Consider the following 14,779-nt stretch of genomic DNA (forward strand, 5'->3'; position numbering starts at 1 on the left):
GAAGGGTCAATGGGTGATTGAGGTAGAGGTGGGGAGATGGATGGTGCAAAAATAAACTGGCAAGCTGGACAGGGAGACAGGGGGCGGAGAGGAGGGGAGGAAGGAGTGGGGCTTGGACAACATGACCCAGAGGCAGAGACGGAAGGGAGAGTAGAAATGGAGAGAGGGGAGGCAGGGGGAGAGGAAGAGGTCGGCAGGGTCACCAGAGACTCTTTTCTTGGAGTCATAGTGACAGTGGATGAAGCTATGAGGGTGAGGGTGGAGGAACAGATGTGATAAGAGGTTCAGATGGTTTAGGGGCAGTAGAAGAGGGTATGATGGTGAGGATGGCAGGTATGGTTGCTGTTATAGAGGGTACAGTAGTATGACAGGATGGGTCAGACGTAGATCCAGATAATGTGAGAGAGTAGAGATTTGGTTCACCTAATAAAGGGTTTGGAGTCAGCGCGGTGAGTGAGGGGGAGGTTGGACCAGATGTGGGAGAGCACGGGACTGAAGAAGGAACGAGTGAGTCGGCAGCGGGAGAGGGAGGTAAAAGTGACGTGATGAGGGGGATTAGGGAGGACCGGTGGGGCGAGAAAGGGAAGGCAGGGGACTGCCAATGGTCAGCAGTGGGGCACTGAGGGATGAGGCGTGGGTGACGAGGGGAGAGGATGTTGGCACGTGGTCGTTTGAATAGCGCTGGAGGTGCCAAGTCTTTGAGGGAAATGGATGACTCGTAACTCGGGGATCGGCGTGGGGAAAAGGGGGCGGCAGTGAAGCGCTGCAATGGGTCTAAGGGGAGTGGGTGGGGGGGTTGGGGTCACCGATGGAAAGACAGCTTGAGTGCTTCTGGTGGTTAAAGGGATAATCATGCAAACTATAGGAAAGGAATAAGGCAGGATGTATGCAGACACGGTGACATAAGACAAAAAATTAATTGGAGGATGAGGGAAGAAGAAAACATCAAATATTGTCGAATGTGAAACATGCTTGCACAAGACGACAATGGATGATGTCATTCAAGGGTGTGTGGAGGCTAAATGAAAGATGGATAAGGACTGGGCAACACATGACTCTTAATGTGTTAAGAGCTGTAATGTGCTGTTATCAGCAGTAGATGCTGCTGGGAGGAGGCGACGGGAGGCAGGAGAAAGAGGAAGAGGAGGCAGTCTGGAGAGATTCTCTCATCTATCCAAGGAAGGCTCAGAGGAACTAGAGGAGAACTAGGAGAACTAAACTAAACCAACAGAGAAAAGTAAACTCTACAGGGTTATATAATTTCTACTTAAATTGAGAAAAAAAACATTTAAAGTAGAACGTAGAATGTAGCATGCACTTATTAATCGTGGATATTGCTCATTTGTGACAACTGGAAACATTGGCATTTGCCCCAAGCAAGACCTGATGCTGATTAATTCAACAAACGGCAATTCAAAATCAGTGCAAGTGCTATTAAAAGTATGGCTAGAATTTAATGAATTGAAAAGCAAAAAAAATCTAATTTAAAGTAGAATAGCATAATCATTTATATGGCAATTAAACTGTAAAGCATGGATATCAGAGATGCATTTGGGGAACATTAGTAACCAGTTGTCCAAACAAAATCCAGAGATTTAAACCAGGACTATAAGTATGTCATCCATGCATTGGCACAACAACAAAAAGGTAGCAGGGAGAGGTAAGAGGTCAGCTAGACAGAGCTAAACATTACCATCAGCCTGATCCCGGAAAACAGCGTTATCATCGGCAAAACATCTCGTGCCTGAAATGTTACCATAGTCAAATATTGGGCCCTCCAGTAAAGTCACAATATCCATCCGATTGACTTTGGTCAGCACTGAAGTTAAGGCATCCGCTGCAGAAAAAATGGAAGACCAAAATAATGTATCGAGTCACATGAAAAAAACAATGTGCAAGGTTTGTAATTATGAGCAAAGCGTCTTGGCTCATGTAGCAATAGGCCTTTTCCTAAATGTAAGCATCTTGTCCGGGTTGATGCTTAAGGATGTTGAAGTTGACTAAGATGGATTACACAGACGCTTGTGGAAGAAAGAAACCCATAGCATGAGAAGTTTGTCTCAAGGTGATTCCCTTTTTAGACATACATCAAGGGAAGAGAGACCAAGAAGGAGGTACAGAAACGTTTTTCAGATGTAACAAAACAGTCTTACTTGTGGCGTTCTTTCCTTCCCGATTGACCCATTTCTTAAGTAACATGAAGCTCTGGGCTGTCAGAGAATTGGGGTTCTCAAGCCTGACGTGGTTGATCTCATCCACTGTGAAGTTCATCTCCCGAGCCAACTCTGTGACGAGACAAAGACGTCAACGCAGAAATATTGAAACTTGAATGTACTTTTTCCTTATATTCCAAACACACAGCAGAAGGAACTTAGATAGCCGACATATATTCTTTGCACGTTACTCTGTTAGCCTGAAGATGGCAGTAATTAACAGGGCTTGAGACCAAGAGAAAGAAAGTTAGGTCGAGGCGGATTAAGCGAGAGAAAAAAGATGCAATGCCGAATTGTGCAATAACTACACACATTTCATTTCATTTACACTACACACATACACACACTTTGCATTTTGCACACTGTCTATATTTAATATTTTTATATTTAATTTAATTTGTCATTAGTATTGTGTATTGTGTATGCATATATGTTATACATATACATATATATCTTATTTTATATTTTACTTTGTATACTCCTATATCTTTCATCCCTGTTTTTTATATTTTATTTTTTATTCTTGTGTGTTTAGTTTATTGGTGCTGCTACTGTGACGTCAAATTTCCCCTTGGGGATTAATAAAGTATATATCTATCTATCTATCTATGTTTGTCACCTGTCCAACTGAGTCCCAGGTGATCTGCAACGATAGCCATTCGCAAGTCTGTTCGTTCACAAGGACTCTGGGGACCTGAGAAGATAAGAGGACATTGACTCAATCAATACGATTCACATACTTCTCTCCCTATACACTTATGTTAGAGAGAAATAAACACGGACATAATGTTCCTTTTCTGGCCACTTGTTCATCAGAATTAAAAATATGAATTACGGTTGGGTTCAAAATAATTATACTATAATGGTTAGCATATTCGTTTTATATAGCTGTAATATAGGTTAAATTATTTCCCCAGGATGGCAAGAAAAGGATATTTCACACGAGAGACATTATGGGCAACTTAAATATGTTCATAGAGTAAGTGGTGCTCTGTGACTATTTGTGGTATGTATCCTCTAAGCAGGCAGTAACTGTCATGAGAATCACACAAAACAAAGCATAACATGACTCGACAACAGACTCGATGCTCTACAAATCTAGGGTGAAAAGATCCATGTTAGAATCTAAAATGTCAACATGCGAAGACGCTTTTGTGTGTTATTTGCCAACACTAGTCAGCTTACATGACAATTGACAGCATGACAAATTCTAAAGAACAAACTACAACAATAACTTGGTAGCCACCCCGCACAGACAGACAGACAGACAGACCAGGGAGTCACAAAAAGGACTGGTTGTGCCAGTGGACCAGTCACTACTACTGGCATGCTCAATCTACGATACGGAGGTTTAAAAAGGGTTGAAAGGGGGGAACAGAGAAAAGAGAATCTTGCAACAAGGACAATACAGGACACAGTACATCAATGACAAAAAATAAACTTAAATGACAGCTACTGATCTGAAGAGAATATGTAAACACTCCACAGGCATTCCAGTCAATCCATTAAACGATCACAACGATGTCATGCAACTAAACGTGGAATAAATAAATATATAGATGTATTTTTAAACATAGTGTGAAAGTTTTACAAACTAGGCTTGATCTCCGCGATGGGAGGCGTTCGAGACCCTGTGAGTCCCTGACTGCCCTCCTTCCCACCAGTCCGCCTACTCCTCCTGCTCCTCTCACTGCCGGAGGCCCTGTCCGTCGTCACCACCTTTGCCCTTACGGACGCGGCCCCGGCCTCAGCCCTCGAACCCCTACCAGACCTGGATGAGCGGGAGGGCTGGGAAGGCTGGGAGGCGTCCGACAGAGAGGTGCTCCGGGAGGTGCTGTCTTCCTCCGCCTGCTCTGTCTGCGTCTTTTTCTCCTCGTCTGACAGGCGGTCCACCAACTTTAGCGTCTCCCCGCTAACGCCTTTAAAGTATTCGATCGTGCGCTTGCAAACCTCACTCGGGTTCTCCCGTCTGTCCTTTCTACATGCTCCCTCAACTTTGACATTGCTGACCTGATGCCTATCCTTCAATGGTAGCCTTGTGGGCAACTGTATGGCGGCTCTCCCTGTGTCCAATGCCCTCGTTGGCTGTGAGGTAACAAGTGAACTAGCTGCGGCAGCAGTGCTGCTCTTTTTAACATCCTTGATGGGTATTCTAGACCTGGGTTCTACTTTGGCTATGCCTGGCTCTCGTCTCTTCCTGACCTCAACCTTCACTGCTTGTTTGGGCTTCTGTTTACCCACGGCGGTTCCCTGCGTGTGAAACGACCAACCTGATGCTTTTACTGGAAGCCTCGACTTGGGCTGCTTCACTTCACTTTCCTTGACGGTTTCACTTCTCAGCTCCTGCGCTTCACTGCTGTCGAGTACTTCCACTCTCTCTTCTACATCCCTGCAGCACAGTGTTTCTATCCTGCTCGCTTTTTGAAGTGTGGGCTCAGAGGAGGACTGCAAGTTAAACACCACGCTGCCACATTGAATGTAGTTGGCCTGAACACTGGAGGACTCAAGGTTATTGTTGTTGTTGCAGTTTTCAGAAGGGAAATCGCTTCTCTCTAAGTCGGGATCAGTGTGTCTGCTAGACTGGCTCTCTGTACACTGGCCCTCTATCCTGATGTATTCCGGCACCATCTGACCCTCTGACATCTCAGCTTTACAACCGTTGAGATCCCCTGAGTCTTTTTTCACAGTTATAGAGGCAGCTATGCCCATCTTAATAGGAGTGCGTAATTTGGGATCAACCTTAGAGGCTGTGATTGTGCATGAGGAGGCGGTCTCAGCTATGGCTTCACAGGTGGGGGCATCAGTACCGGTATAGCCAGCGTCACTGCCAGGCTGTGCAGTGCTGCATTTTGCTGTTGTTGTTGCTGGTGTTGTTGGTGTTGTGCTGCTGTCTGTGGTAGTGTCTCTAACCTTCACCATCCCATCTACCGTGGCCCTCTCCCCTGATTGGGAGGAAATTACCCCCAGGATCTTGCCCCCTCTCCCCTTTTCCCCTGTTTTAGGGTCAGAGGAATGCTCACCAATCTGGAAAAACTGAAGCCTCTCTTCAACAAAGTCCCGCTTGCTCATGTCAATAGCACCACTGCGGGTCATCTCAAACATCTTCCCTTCGTGGAAAGGGAAGGGGTTAGGCTCACTAGTCGGTGTGCTCTCATCAGTCGGGGTTCGAGCGGGGGTTGTGTCAGGTGTTGTAGCCTGTGATTGGTCCTCCACCGATAAACCAAAGGGCTTGGGGTCCTCATCTTTTGCTTTGGATTCAAAACCCCCATCATCATCCCCCCCTTTAGTGGACCAGGGGTCAAAGTCCAGGCCTTTGGTGGTAACAGTTTTAAAGGTTGAATTCAGCTCCTCTTCAAGTTGGTAGCCAAAGTAGTTTTCTGCCAAGCTCTGCCTTTCTGGATGTCTTCCTTCAAGGGTATAATCTTTCTCATCTCCACTGGCTGAGGATGTGTTGTTCTGAGTCTTTACATTATCCCCCCCTTCTTCGCATTTCTCTTCCTCTATCACTTCAAGCTTGGACTGACTAAATGAGCGGTCGGTTGTTTTCCCATCATTGGACAGACTACATATTTTAGGGTCCTCGGTCAATCCGTCATCCTCATCCTGAAGGTCATACCCATCTAAAGAGTCGATTTCAGTAGCATCTGTGTCATGGGAGAACTCAGCAGTGGTTGCTATGGAGCAGTCAGTGATTGACTGGTCATTGCCAGTTTGGTCAGAGTCTGCATCCTCTTCCTTTTCGACACCATTGATCTCAGACTCATTAATTTCATTGTTCTCTGATTTCTTGGGCTGTTTCTCTCCCTCTTCTTTCATTTTGAAAGTGTACTTTTTGACAGGGATGGGGTGGAAGACTGACTCATCATCACTGGAGTCGCTGTTATCAGCTCCAGGGGGAAGAGGGGATGGAGGCTGAACTCTGATGATAGGCTCGGCTAAGAGGTGCTTATCATGCTCCTCTTGGAGGTTCACTTCTATCATCTCTGTCTCTGCCTGCGAAGAAGCACAAGAGCCCTTCTTCTCAGGGACAGACTGCTCTGCCTCTAAAGGAGGAGGAGGTGGAAACTCAATGTAAGCCACTCTTTTACTCCTTGAGCTTTGTCTCTCTGTTTCCTGTTTTCTGCTGTGATCTTCTGAGGAAGCGAGCTTTGATTTTTCCTTTGAGGGCCCTTTGTAGATGAAGGTCTTCCCTTCTTCCTCCTCAGACTCCTCTGTGATAGGGCTTGGCATGTCAGGCATGAAGCCTATCACAGAATCTGGTGTTTTTGAAGCAAGACTCACGTCCACTGAGCTGAGGGTCTCAAGGGTAGTAACATGACTTTTCCCAGAGCTGTCCATTAAAGTCACTTGTTCTAGAGTGTCATCTTCTGGACTTCCTTGAGGAGATGGAGACTGCTTTTGCTTGACAGTGTAAAATGCACCCCTAGTCTCATGCACTGTCCTACTCTCATGGCTAACTATCTTTTTGCACGTTCCCAGCTGCCCCGAAGCTGTTTCTTTTTCATCCTGCTTTCCTACTTGGATGGTAACATACACAGGTAAGGGTTTAATATCTTTGAAACCCTCTGTGACAACTACAGGACTGAATTCATCCAAATACTCTACTTGGTCACTATCGACACCGTTACACACAACATTCGACAGGCTACCGTCTGATGAGTCTGTGGATTTTCCTGGTGATGATCCACGAGTAGACTTGTTGGATTCAGAGCTACTGTGTAACTGATTTCTAGCTAAAGTAGGTATATGAGACCCTGTCCTCTCATGGCATTCAACAGAGGCATCTGATTTTAAAGTGGTGGATTTGTGATTCTCTGAGAAATTAGATGGCTTTCTTATAGGAATTTGTGATTCCGAGTTTTTTTTTAGACTGTCATTGCTATTTGGACTTTCTCGGACAACAAATTCTGTGTAGATCATTTTCTTGGTGGTTTCTTGAATTTGTGAATCACTATTATTGCCATCTTTTATAGAATCAGGGATTAAAGACTGAGATAATTTGGGAGATTGGGGTTTATATGTCCTGTAGTCTTGGCTCTCCCATGTTTTGAATGACTTGTTCTCTTCCTGATCTTCTCCACTAGTCTCATGCTTGGGTGAGAACTTGTTTGATTCACTATCTAGACGTCTTCTCTGATTTCCTGGACTGTCTGGTGCTTTTGGAATGTTTGGACCAGCGAACACCTGATACACAGGTAGCTTACTTTCCTGGAGTTTCCTGATTGGAGGATTTGAATTTTCGCCACCCTGAGGACTCCAATCTTGCCTTTGAGCCTCTTGTTCAAACTTTAGCCTCACTGCACTGACTTTGGAGGAAGACATTTGAAAAGGTTTAGGGCTTTCACCTGCGCTCCCCTGTGATTTAGTATCTCCTTGTTTTCTTGGGTCTGATTCGCTGTACTGCAGCAATACCCTTCTCTCTGGACTGCTGGGCAAACTGGCACATTTCCTGTCACTGGAGCTGAACCTGTCTCTAAGCCTTTCTCTACTCCACTCTTCCCCACTACCTCCATTCTTATAAGATGCCCTTTCTGGACTGCTGTGTGTAGAACTGGGCCCGGATCGTGATTCTCTGAAGTCTGGTCTTCGAGATTTCTTTTCTGGAGACGAGAGCTCATCATTGAGCTGTTCTGTTTTATCACGAAAGAATTGGGATACCTCACTGAGTTTTTCCTCTGCCTCCTTTACAGTCCTGTCCACTCTGTCCTCATACATAAGCTGTTCTCTCTCCTTACTCTGTGTGTCATCCGACACACGCATCCAAACGGATTGTTTTGGGCTACCAGGCTCGGATGAATACTGCAAAAGTGTCAGTTTGTCGAAGTTATCATCGACATTGGCCACTCTTTCAGATTTGTCAAAGACATTTCTTGACGACCTAAAGACATACTCCGTCCTTGGTCCAATTGATCTACCCTCACTGTTACTGCTTCTGTCTGGTGAGTGGAAGCGAGACCTATCTCTCAGATATTCCTCTGTGTCAGAATGAGACTGGTCAAATTTCTCAGAGAGTAGCATTTTCTCTGCAAAATTATAAGATTCTCCCCGAAGCTCTGATGCTTCATCCTCATTGTACTCCACAGAGTGTTGGCTCAGTAGCTTCAGTGTTTCGTAAGAGTCATCTGCCATGAGCTGGGCTGAACTAGGGCGACTGTCTTCCTCGTGTGACATGGGTGTGTTCACTCTGGGGGAGTCAAGGTACACTGGAAGCGATTCTTCTGGCTCCTCTTCTTCCGGTCTATTCCCTAGATAGTAATACATTTCCTTCTCTGCATGGTTTTTTGTCTCTCTGATAATGACCTCCATTGGTTCTGTTTTATTGCCCTTTTCAATGTGAACCTCTATTATTCTTTCAACCTTAGGTTTGGAGTTGATGTCCTCGAGGACTCTTTGGGATGTTTCCTCGTTGCCAGACTTGTGTTCAAACAGTCCAGCCAGCTCTCTAGAAGGGTCTTTGCCTGACTGAAAAGCCTTCATTATATCATGCACTGACATGGTTTCCTCACACCGCTCTGATGCTGCTTCTTTGCCATGTGGTTTGTGGAACACCATCCTGGTGGTGGTAGTGATGTGAGTCTCCTCCTTTACCCTCATCCCTTTTCCCATTGGATCTTCATCAGGGCTGACCTTTATTGAATAGCATTTATTCTGATCTGGAATTATTGTAGTTTGATGCCCTTTAGAATCTGAATCAATATATCTGACCGGATGTGCATCCTCCATTGCAGGTTGTTTGTTATCCTCTGGGGGCTCATAGCTCCTGATGACATGCACAACCTCAGTCCTAGTTTCAGTGATTACTGGGGGAACTGGGATATCCTGAAAAAGGACCTTGGGGCCCATACCCTCAGCACTCTGAGGAGCAGAAGGTGTCCTTTCACTCCGGGTCTCAAAGCCACTGTCTGAGAGGGGGCTTTTATCCTGATCACGTGAGATATCATCAGGGGAGTCGAGCACAGTGTCTGCACCGAAAAGCGCATCTGCTACTTTACTCATCTCTCTGTCTGAAGCTGATGAGCGCATGTTTGTTGGAGGCATTTTGAGCTTATGCTCCTGAACTGCTATGGTGGGTTTAAGGACACGTTTCTGTTTCTCCTTGCCCTCTCCTTCTCTCTTTCCCTCGTCTGCTTTATGTTTTGTGTCATGCATTTTGGAGAAAGAGCTGCTTCCAACATCATTGGCCAGGTAGTCAACCACTTTGGAGAGATTGAAATCTCTATCTGGTATCGTTTTGGATTTTGCTTGAGGAACCACCGACTCATATCTTGGTGGATAGCTCCAGTTGCTTGGTGGTTGTTCAACTTGTACTTTTGAGAAGTGTATGTCATCCAAAGAACCTCTTGAAACCCTACCATCCTTCCCAGCGTCTTTGGTAAGGATTTCACTCACTTTGACCAAATCTTGTTTTACTTTCTCCACAATTCTATATGGCTCCTCGTCCTCTATCTGAGCCTCTTTTGAAGAATCAGACTGAAATCCTTTATTGGCTGTGGAATTTGGGTCTGTCTGCAAAATGGCTGACATTCGTATCAAGTCCTCTTTCATTTCGGCTACATCTTTCAGAATCTCTTGGCTGGATGAAAGTGGCGTTGTGGCATTTGACTTGAGGCCAGCAGTAAAAAGAGGTGCTTTGATTGGGGAGAGAGTTCTGGCAAAGGAAGACTGCATCTGAGCATTCACCTCAACAGGCACCGTCTTCCTCGGGGACAGAAGGGCAGCAGCTGACTTTGACACCTCGGGTAACTTTTTGAACTGGGGTTCAGGCAGCACATTAATAACAGAGTACACTGGAGCAGTCATTGTACTGGCTGTTACAGTAGTGGTGGTGGTGTTAGGAGGGGATTTCAGAGAGGCGTAAAGGGAATTAGAAGCTGATGATCTAATGGACTGATAGGAGGAGGATGCTGAAGAGGACAATGACTTCAAGGTGCCATAGCCCGCAGAACAAGAATTAAATGTTTTTTCAACCTCATCAAAGGCAGCATTGACACTTGTAGTCGCAGCGTTGGTGGTTGCTTGTATTCTCTCTTGAAGACTGTTTGCGAGAAGAGACGTTGGAGATGAGGAGCGGTACTGTGTAGGTGACACAGTTCCATTGATCAGAGCTGCAGCACTTGGCGGGGTGTTGGATTTAAGTGGTGACGAAAGTGAGGAGAACAGGTTTCTTGCAGGACCAGTGACATCTGAGGCAAAGGAATGCACAGAGGAGAGACCAGGGACGGTTTTTATGGGTGAGGAGGAAGATCCTGTGCCACAAGAGCCCCCCATTACGGTCTTGTATGGCAGGGGTGAACTGAACATACTCAGGGAAGATTTGGGAGAGATTGGAGGGGTCATGCTTATCAATGTTCTCTCAAGAAGAGGGCTTCCTCCTCCAGAGACAGTTATAGGGGAGGTCCTAGCAGACAATGCTGCCAGTCCTTTCATGGATATCGTATCTGGGGCGCTTCTACCTGGTGAGGCCAGGGGACTGGGGCTGACCTGCACTGGGAACTGGGATTGCTGGACTACAGTTTTTATCGGCGAGGAGATGGTTCTGTAAGATCGGATAGGAGAGGCCATGTCACTAACTGACTTTACGGAAGAGGCAGGCGATCCCGGGATGTTGGTCTTGATGGGGGAGGCAGAGTTGATGGACCAGACAGACTTTAATGGAGAGGCAGAGGGCGTGTTGGATGACGAACTGGAGAGGGAGCCAAACCCAGACTTGGCTTGGCCAGGGACGGCGACAGGAACAGGCGACCACGCCTGATAAGATCTCGTTGAAACGACAGGTTTGTGAGGGTAGCTAGAAGGCTGTGTTCTCGTCGAGCTGCGATCAGTTGTTTCTTCAACAATAATTTAAATAAAAAGCAATAAAAAAAGTAAACAGAAAATGTAACGGAAAATAAGTTGAAATAAAAAATAAAAACCAGAAAGAGAAATTTGAGTCAGTCAGAAACAGCATATTCACAGCAGCAATACACAGTTGTATACAGGAATTGTAAGAAAGCATCCTAGTTAAAAACTCTGGATGATATGGCAAATGATGGTCTAAAATCACTGACTAGTAACAAGATACATCAGATAAAGAACAGAGCATGTATTGGAACAAAATGCTTGACACGTGAAAGACTTCACAAAAAATGACATGATAACCAAAAACACAATTCCATTGACTTTTGATGTGCTTAATCTATTTGCCCACTTGCAACAGTGCCTTTTACTGTACATGTTTGATTGACATGTGTTCATTTGGTTCATTTTCAATGCCAGAGATGACCCCACAAGTGTATACCATTAATTTAAAAAAATCACTTTTCTTGTTTGGTCAAAACTTAAAATAAAATATGAGGTTGCACTTTACAAAAATGTTACAGTAAATCAGCCATTCATGCCTGTCCAGCGTGTCCTGCAATTCAAGTCATATTTGAATTGTCTCTTTTTTCAGTTTAGTCAACGTTTCTCAAGATATAACTATGAATATAATATAAATCTCAACATCTTTCTTTAAGAAAAGACTTGGATGGACAAGGCTAGAATGATAAAACAAAACACAGACAGTGTCTAATAAATAGTAAAACTTCTGTGTTATAGTATGCATTATAAAAACTGCCCCTACAAATGCTGCTTTGGCAGTATGAATGAAGGGAATTCAAGTTAATGTAAAGTGCAACCTGTTACCACATTAATATACACAGCCGCACACAATCATAAAGCCAATAAGAGTGAAATGGCCACTAAAATGACGAGAACAACATTTTTATTCAACATGAATCAAAACATATTTGTTGAAATGATAAATGAAAAGACAGACATTGATTCCCACTGTTTCCACAGATAACAGAACAATTGAAACAGGGAGACTTTGTGTCAACATGGAGTGGGTAAGCAAAGCGTAACACACAGTAAACCATGCAAATGTTTGATGAACGGACAGATGTTAAAAGAGTATGAGTCAGGTGAATAAAATAAATGATTGATGAACAAGTTGTCTAGATCTCTTTCTAAACTATGGCTATATGAAAGAAAAATATGTACACTGTATAGAGGGACCTTCAGACACTAAAGCTAATTAAAATCACATTAACATCTGAAATCAATCAAAAAATTTATGCAAGTAAAAATAGGAAACTCACTCGCTGCTGGGTCGGTCAAATAGCTGTAGCGCTTACGCAAAGCTAAGGAGGCAAAGGTATGACGTCGTTCTGGCTTTTCGGTCTGAAACAAACAAAAAAGAACAAAAGATGCTTTAACATAAAAAATATGGTGAAATGTGATTCTAAACTATGAGTATTAGATATTAATATTTATGTTAATTACTCAACTTGGATATCTCAGCACACGAAACCTGTTCTATTTTTAGTGAATCAGCACATGCTGGTAGTACTGGCACAAGGAGACACTGCAGGTGTTCTGTACTGCCTCCTCTGGAGAGTAATACATCTCTTCACTCACTGCATTTTTCAATGTCATAGCTCCAGACAAAATGTGCTTGTTGGTCTGGCTCACCCCATTAAGTGCTCAGTATGGACAAAATCCAACTTCCAGTTAGTTACGAATTACATGAATGTTTACTTATTATGAAAATGCACTCCTCAGATCATCAAATGTTGTGACACGGTACACCGTCCTAGATTAAACTAATAGTACTAATTGTTTTATTACAATATTAGGACAGTGATAAGAAGTTTATATTCATCCGGCCCTCTCACAATCAATGTTGCGTTTAAACTATGACTTTTTATAAATCCTAACATAATTTTTTTTTAAAAGTTGAACTCAGAACAAGGCTGAAGTGATGCATCTCTTCAACCTCAGCTCCAATAACAAGTCTCTAATAAACTGTGTTGACAAAATATAGGAAACTCAAAAATGGAGATTACAATTTAGTTCAATTTAGAGCCATGGCTTCAACGTTCAAGTTTTTTCCTATTTGTTACCAGATTGAACCATTTTCTCATGTACATGCTATTTTTCTGGTTTCTACTCTGGGTATAACTTCTGTATTATAGATTACTGCAGTGTTTGATGTCATTTATCAAAATCAATGTTGATCATTGACAAATCCCGGGTACTTATTATAGAGAAAATGATTCAATTCTTATGCGGTTTAATTCTCCGTAATACAAAAAAAAGAACAGTGGCATTATGGAAACAAACTGAAATATAAAAGGGTTACAATTCTGAAAAGTAATGCATATGTGGTTGTTATAATCAGGGCTAATGTTCATTAAAAGATTTAACTCAGTGAAATTGGAAAACAATAATAATATATAACTTCATGGCAATCAACAAGGACATCTCTGTCCTCGAAGGACTGCAGAGACACTTTTCAAAAGGGACCTTCCAGAGTTAACCATATTGTTTTTGTTGTTGTTAAAAAGGGTTTAATAACATTCCTAATTCTCCCATATCAACATTCTGTCTGGCAGGTGGGTTAATATATGTATATAGAAGTAATATAACACATGTGGTAATAATAACTATAAAGTAAGTATTCAAACATAAAAACAGCCTTATCTCGCTTTGGTTTAAGTCACCTATAAATGTTTTGACATGCAGCTGAGAGTTAGTTTCTCTGTCGCAAACAAGCCAAGGACAAGGCTGAAGAAGGGAAACCCCAAAAACAAAAACAATAATAACTAAGACTAAATGATAAGAGTCCGGGTTTCATCTGAAGCTGACAAAAGGGACCGTAGTCCTGTGTGAAACTTCCTAGGAGTTAATAGTACGAATGGAGACATGGTGATTCCTGTTGGACATGTATGGAAAGGAAGATAGAGATGGAAAACAAGCTGAGGTGTGGCACAGCAAATTGGCTCCACTGCACTTTAGGATGAAGACAACAACAAATAAATCCTTGCTGATTAAAACGACTGCCATTTCCACTCATGCACTACATGGGGTCACTTCAGAAATCACGTAGCTGTGTAAAAAAACAAACATGCAGTCCGAAGCATCTTTTACACCAAGGTACTGTACAGGGACAAAATATCTGCGACACGCATATTTACTACAACATCTGCAGTTAAGCCAACAGAAAGGACGACAAAGAAGAAGCAGTTCCATGTGATGATGAAGAATCTGTTTTACCTCATCATCAGGATCAGACTCCATATCCTGTGGTATTCCAAGATGCATTGCAGGAGAGGAGAGAGATGACACAATGGAGAGCAGGGACGTTATAATGAGCGGGGAGGTGGAAACAAAATTCAGGGGATGAAAATGGAGCAGCAAAAACAACAAAAAGCATCAGAAAATATCTATGGGATTAATACAAAATAAACGGCAAAATAACAAAAGCAGAAGCAAAACAAGTTCAGTTTCTTGTGATCAATCGATACCACAACAAACAAACAAATGAGAAGAGTCATCTTTTTTGCATAATTCGTATGTGCCCACAATAAGCCAGGCAATAGAACAAAGCACGATGTGCATGTGCAGCTGCGTGTGTACGTTGTGGGGTCTTATGGCTGGCACAGGCTGTAACACTAATAAAAGACACAAGCAGCAGGCAGTCATGTCTAGACCAAATGAACTCCAATGAGTCCTCTTGATGTCAGGGCAACATCGCTTTCTGTATT

General features: G+C 43.4%; 1 protein-coding gene across 9 annotated transcripts in view; it reads right to left on the reverse strand.

The window, feature by feature from the left end:
• The window catches only part of LOC130207396 (ankyrin-3-like), a 135,843-nt gene that overhangs the window by 8,867 nt on the left and 112,197 nt on the right, over positions 1 to 14,779 (reverse strand). For 7 of the 9 annotated variants that reach the window (XM_056435979.1, XM_056435984.1, XM_056435985.1 and 4 more), the window contains 5 exons: positions 14,289 to 14,315; positions 12,332 to 12,413; positions 2,833 to 2,907; positions 2,154 to 2,285; positions 1,694 to 1,837 (listed from right to left, as the gene is read on the reverse strand). In XM_056435979.1, coding sequence (XP_056291954.1) covers positions 1,694 to 1,837; positions 2,154 to 2,285; positions 2,833 to 2,907; positions 12,332 to 12,413; positions 14,289 to 14,315 — 460 coding nt within the window. The remainder of the gene's footprint in view (positions 1 to 1,693; positions 1,838 to 2,153; positions 2,286 to 2,832; positions 2,908 to 12,331; positions 12,414 to 14,288; positions 14,316 to 14,779) is intronic. The other 2 variants (XM_056435986.1, XM_056435981.1) reach the window with 1 other exon arrangement.

Source organism: Pseudoliparis swirei, chromosome 17 (assembly GCF_029220125.1).
Source record: "Pseudoliparis swirei isolate HS2019 ecotype Mariana Trench chromosome 17, NWPU_hadal_v1, whole genome shotgun sequence".
NCBI classification, from domain to species: domain Eukaryota; kingdom Metazoa; phylum Chordata; class Actinopteri; order Perciformes; family Liparidae; genus Pseudoliparis; species Pseudoliparis swirei.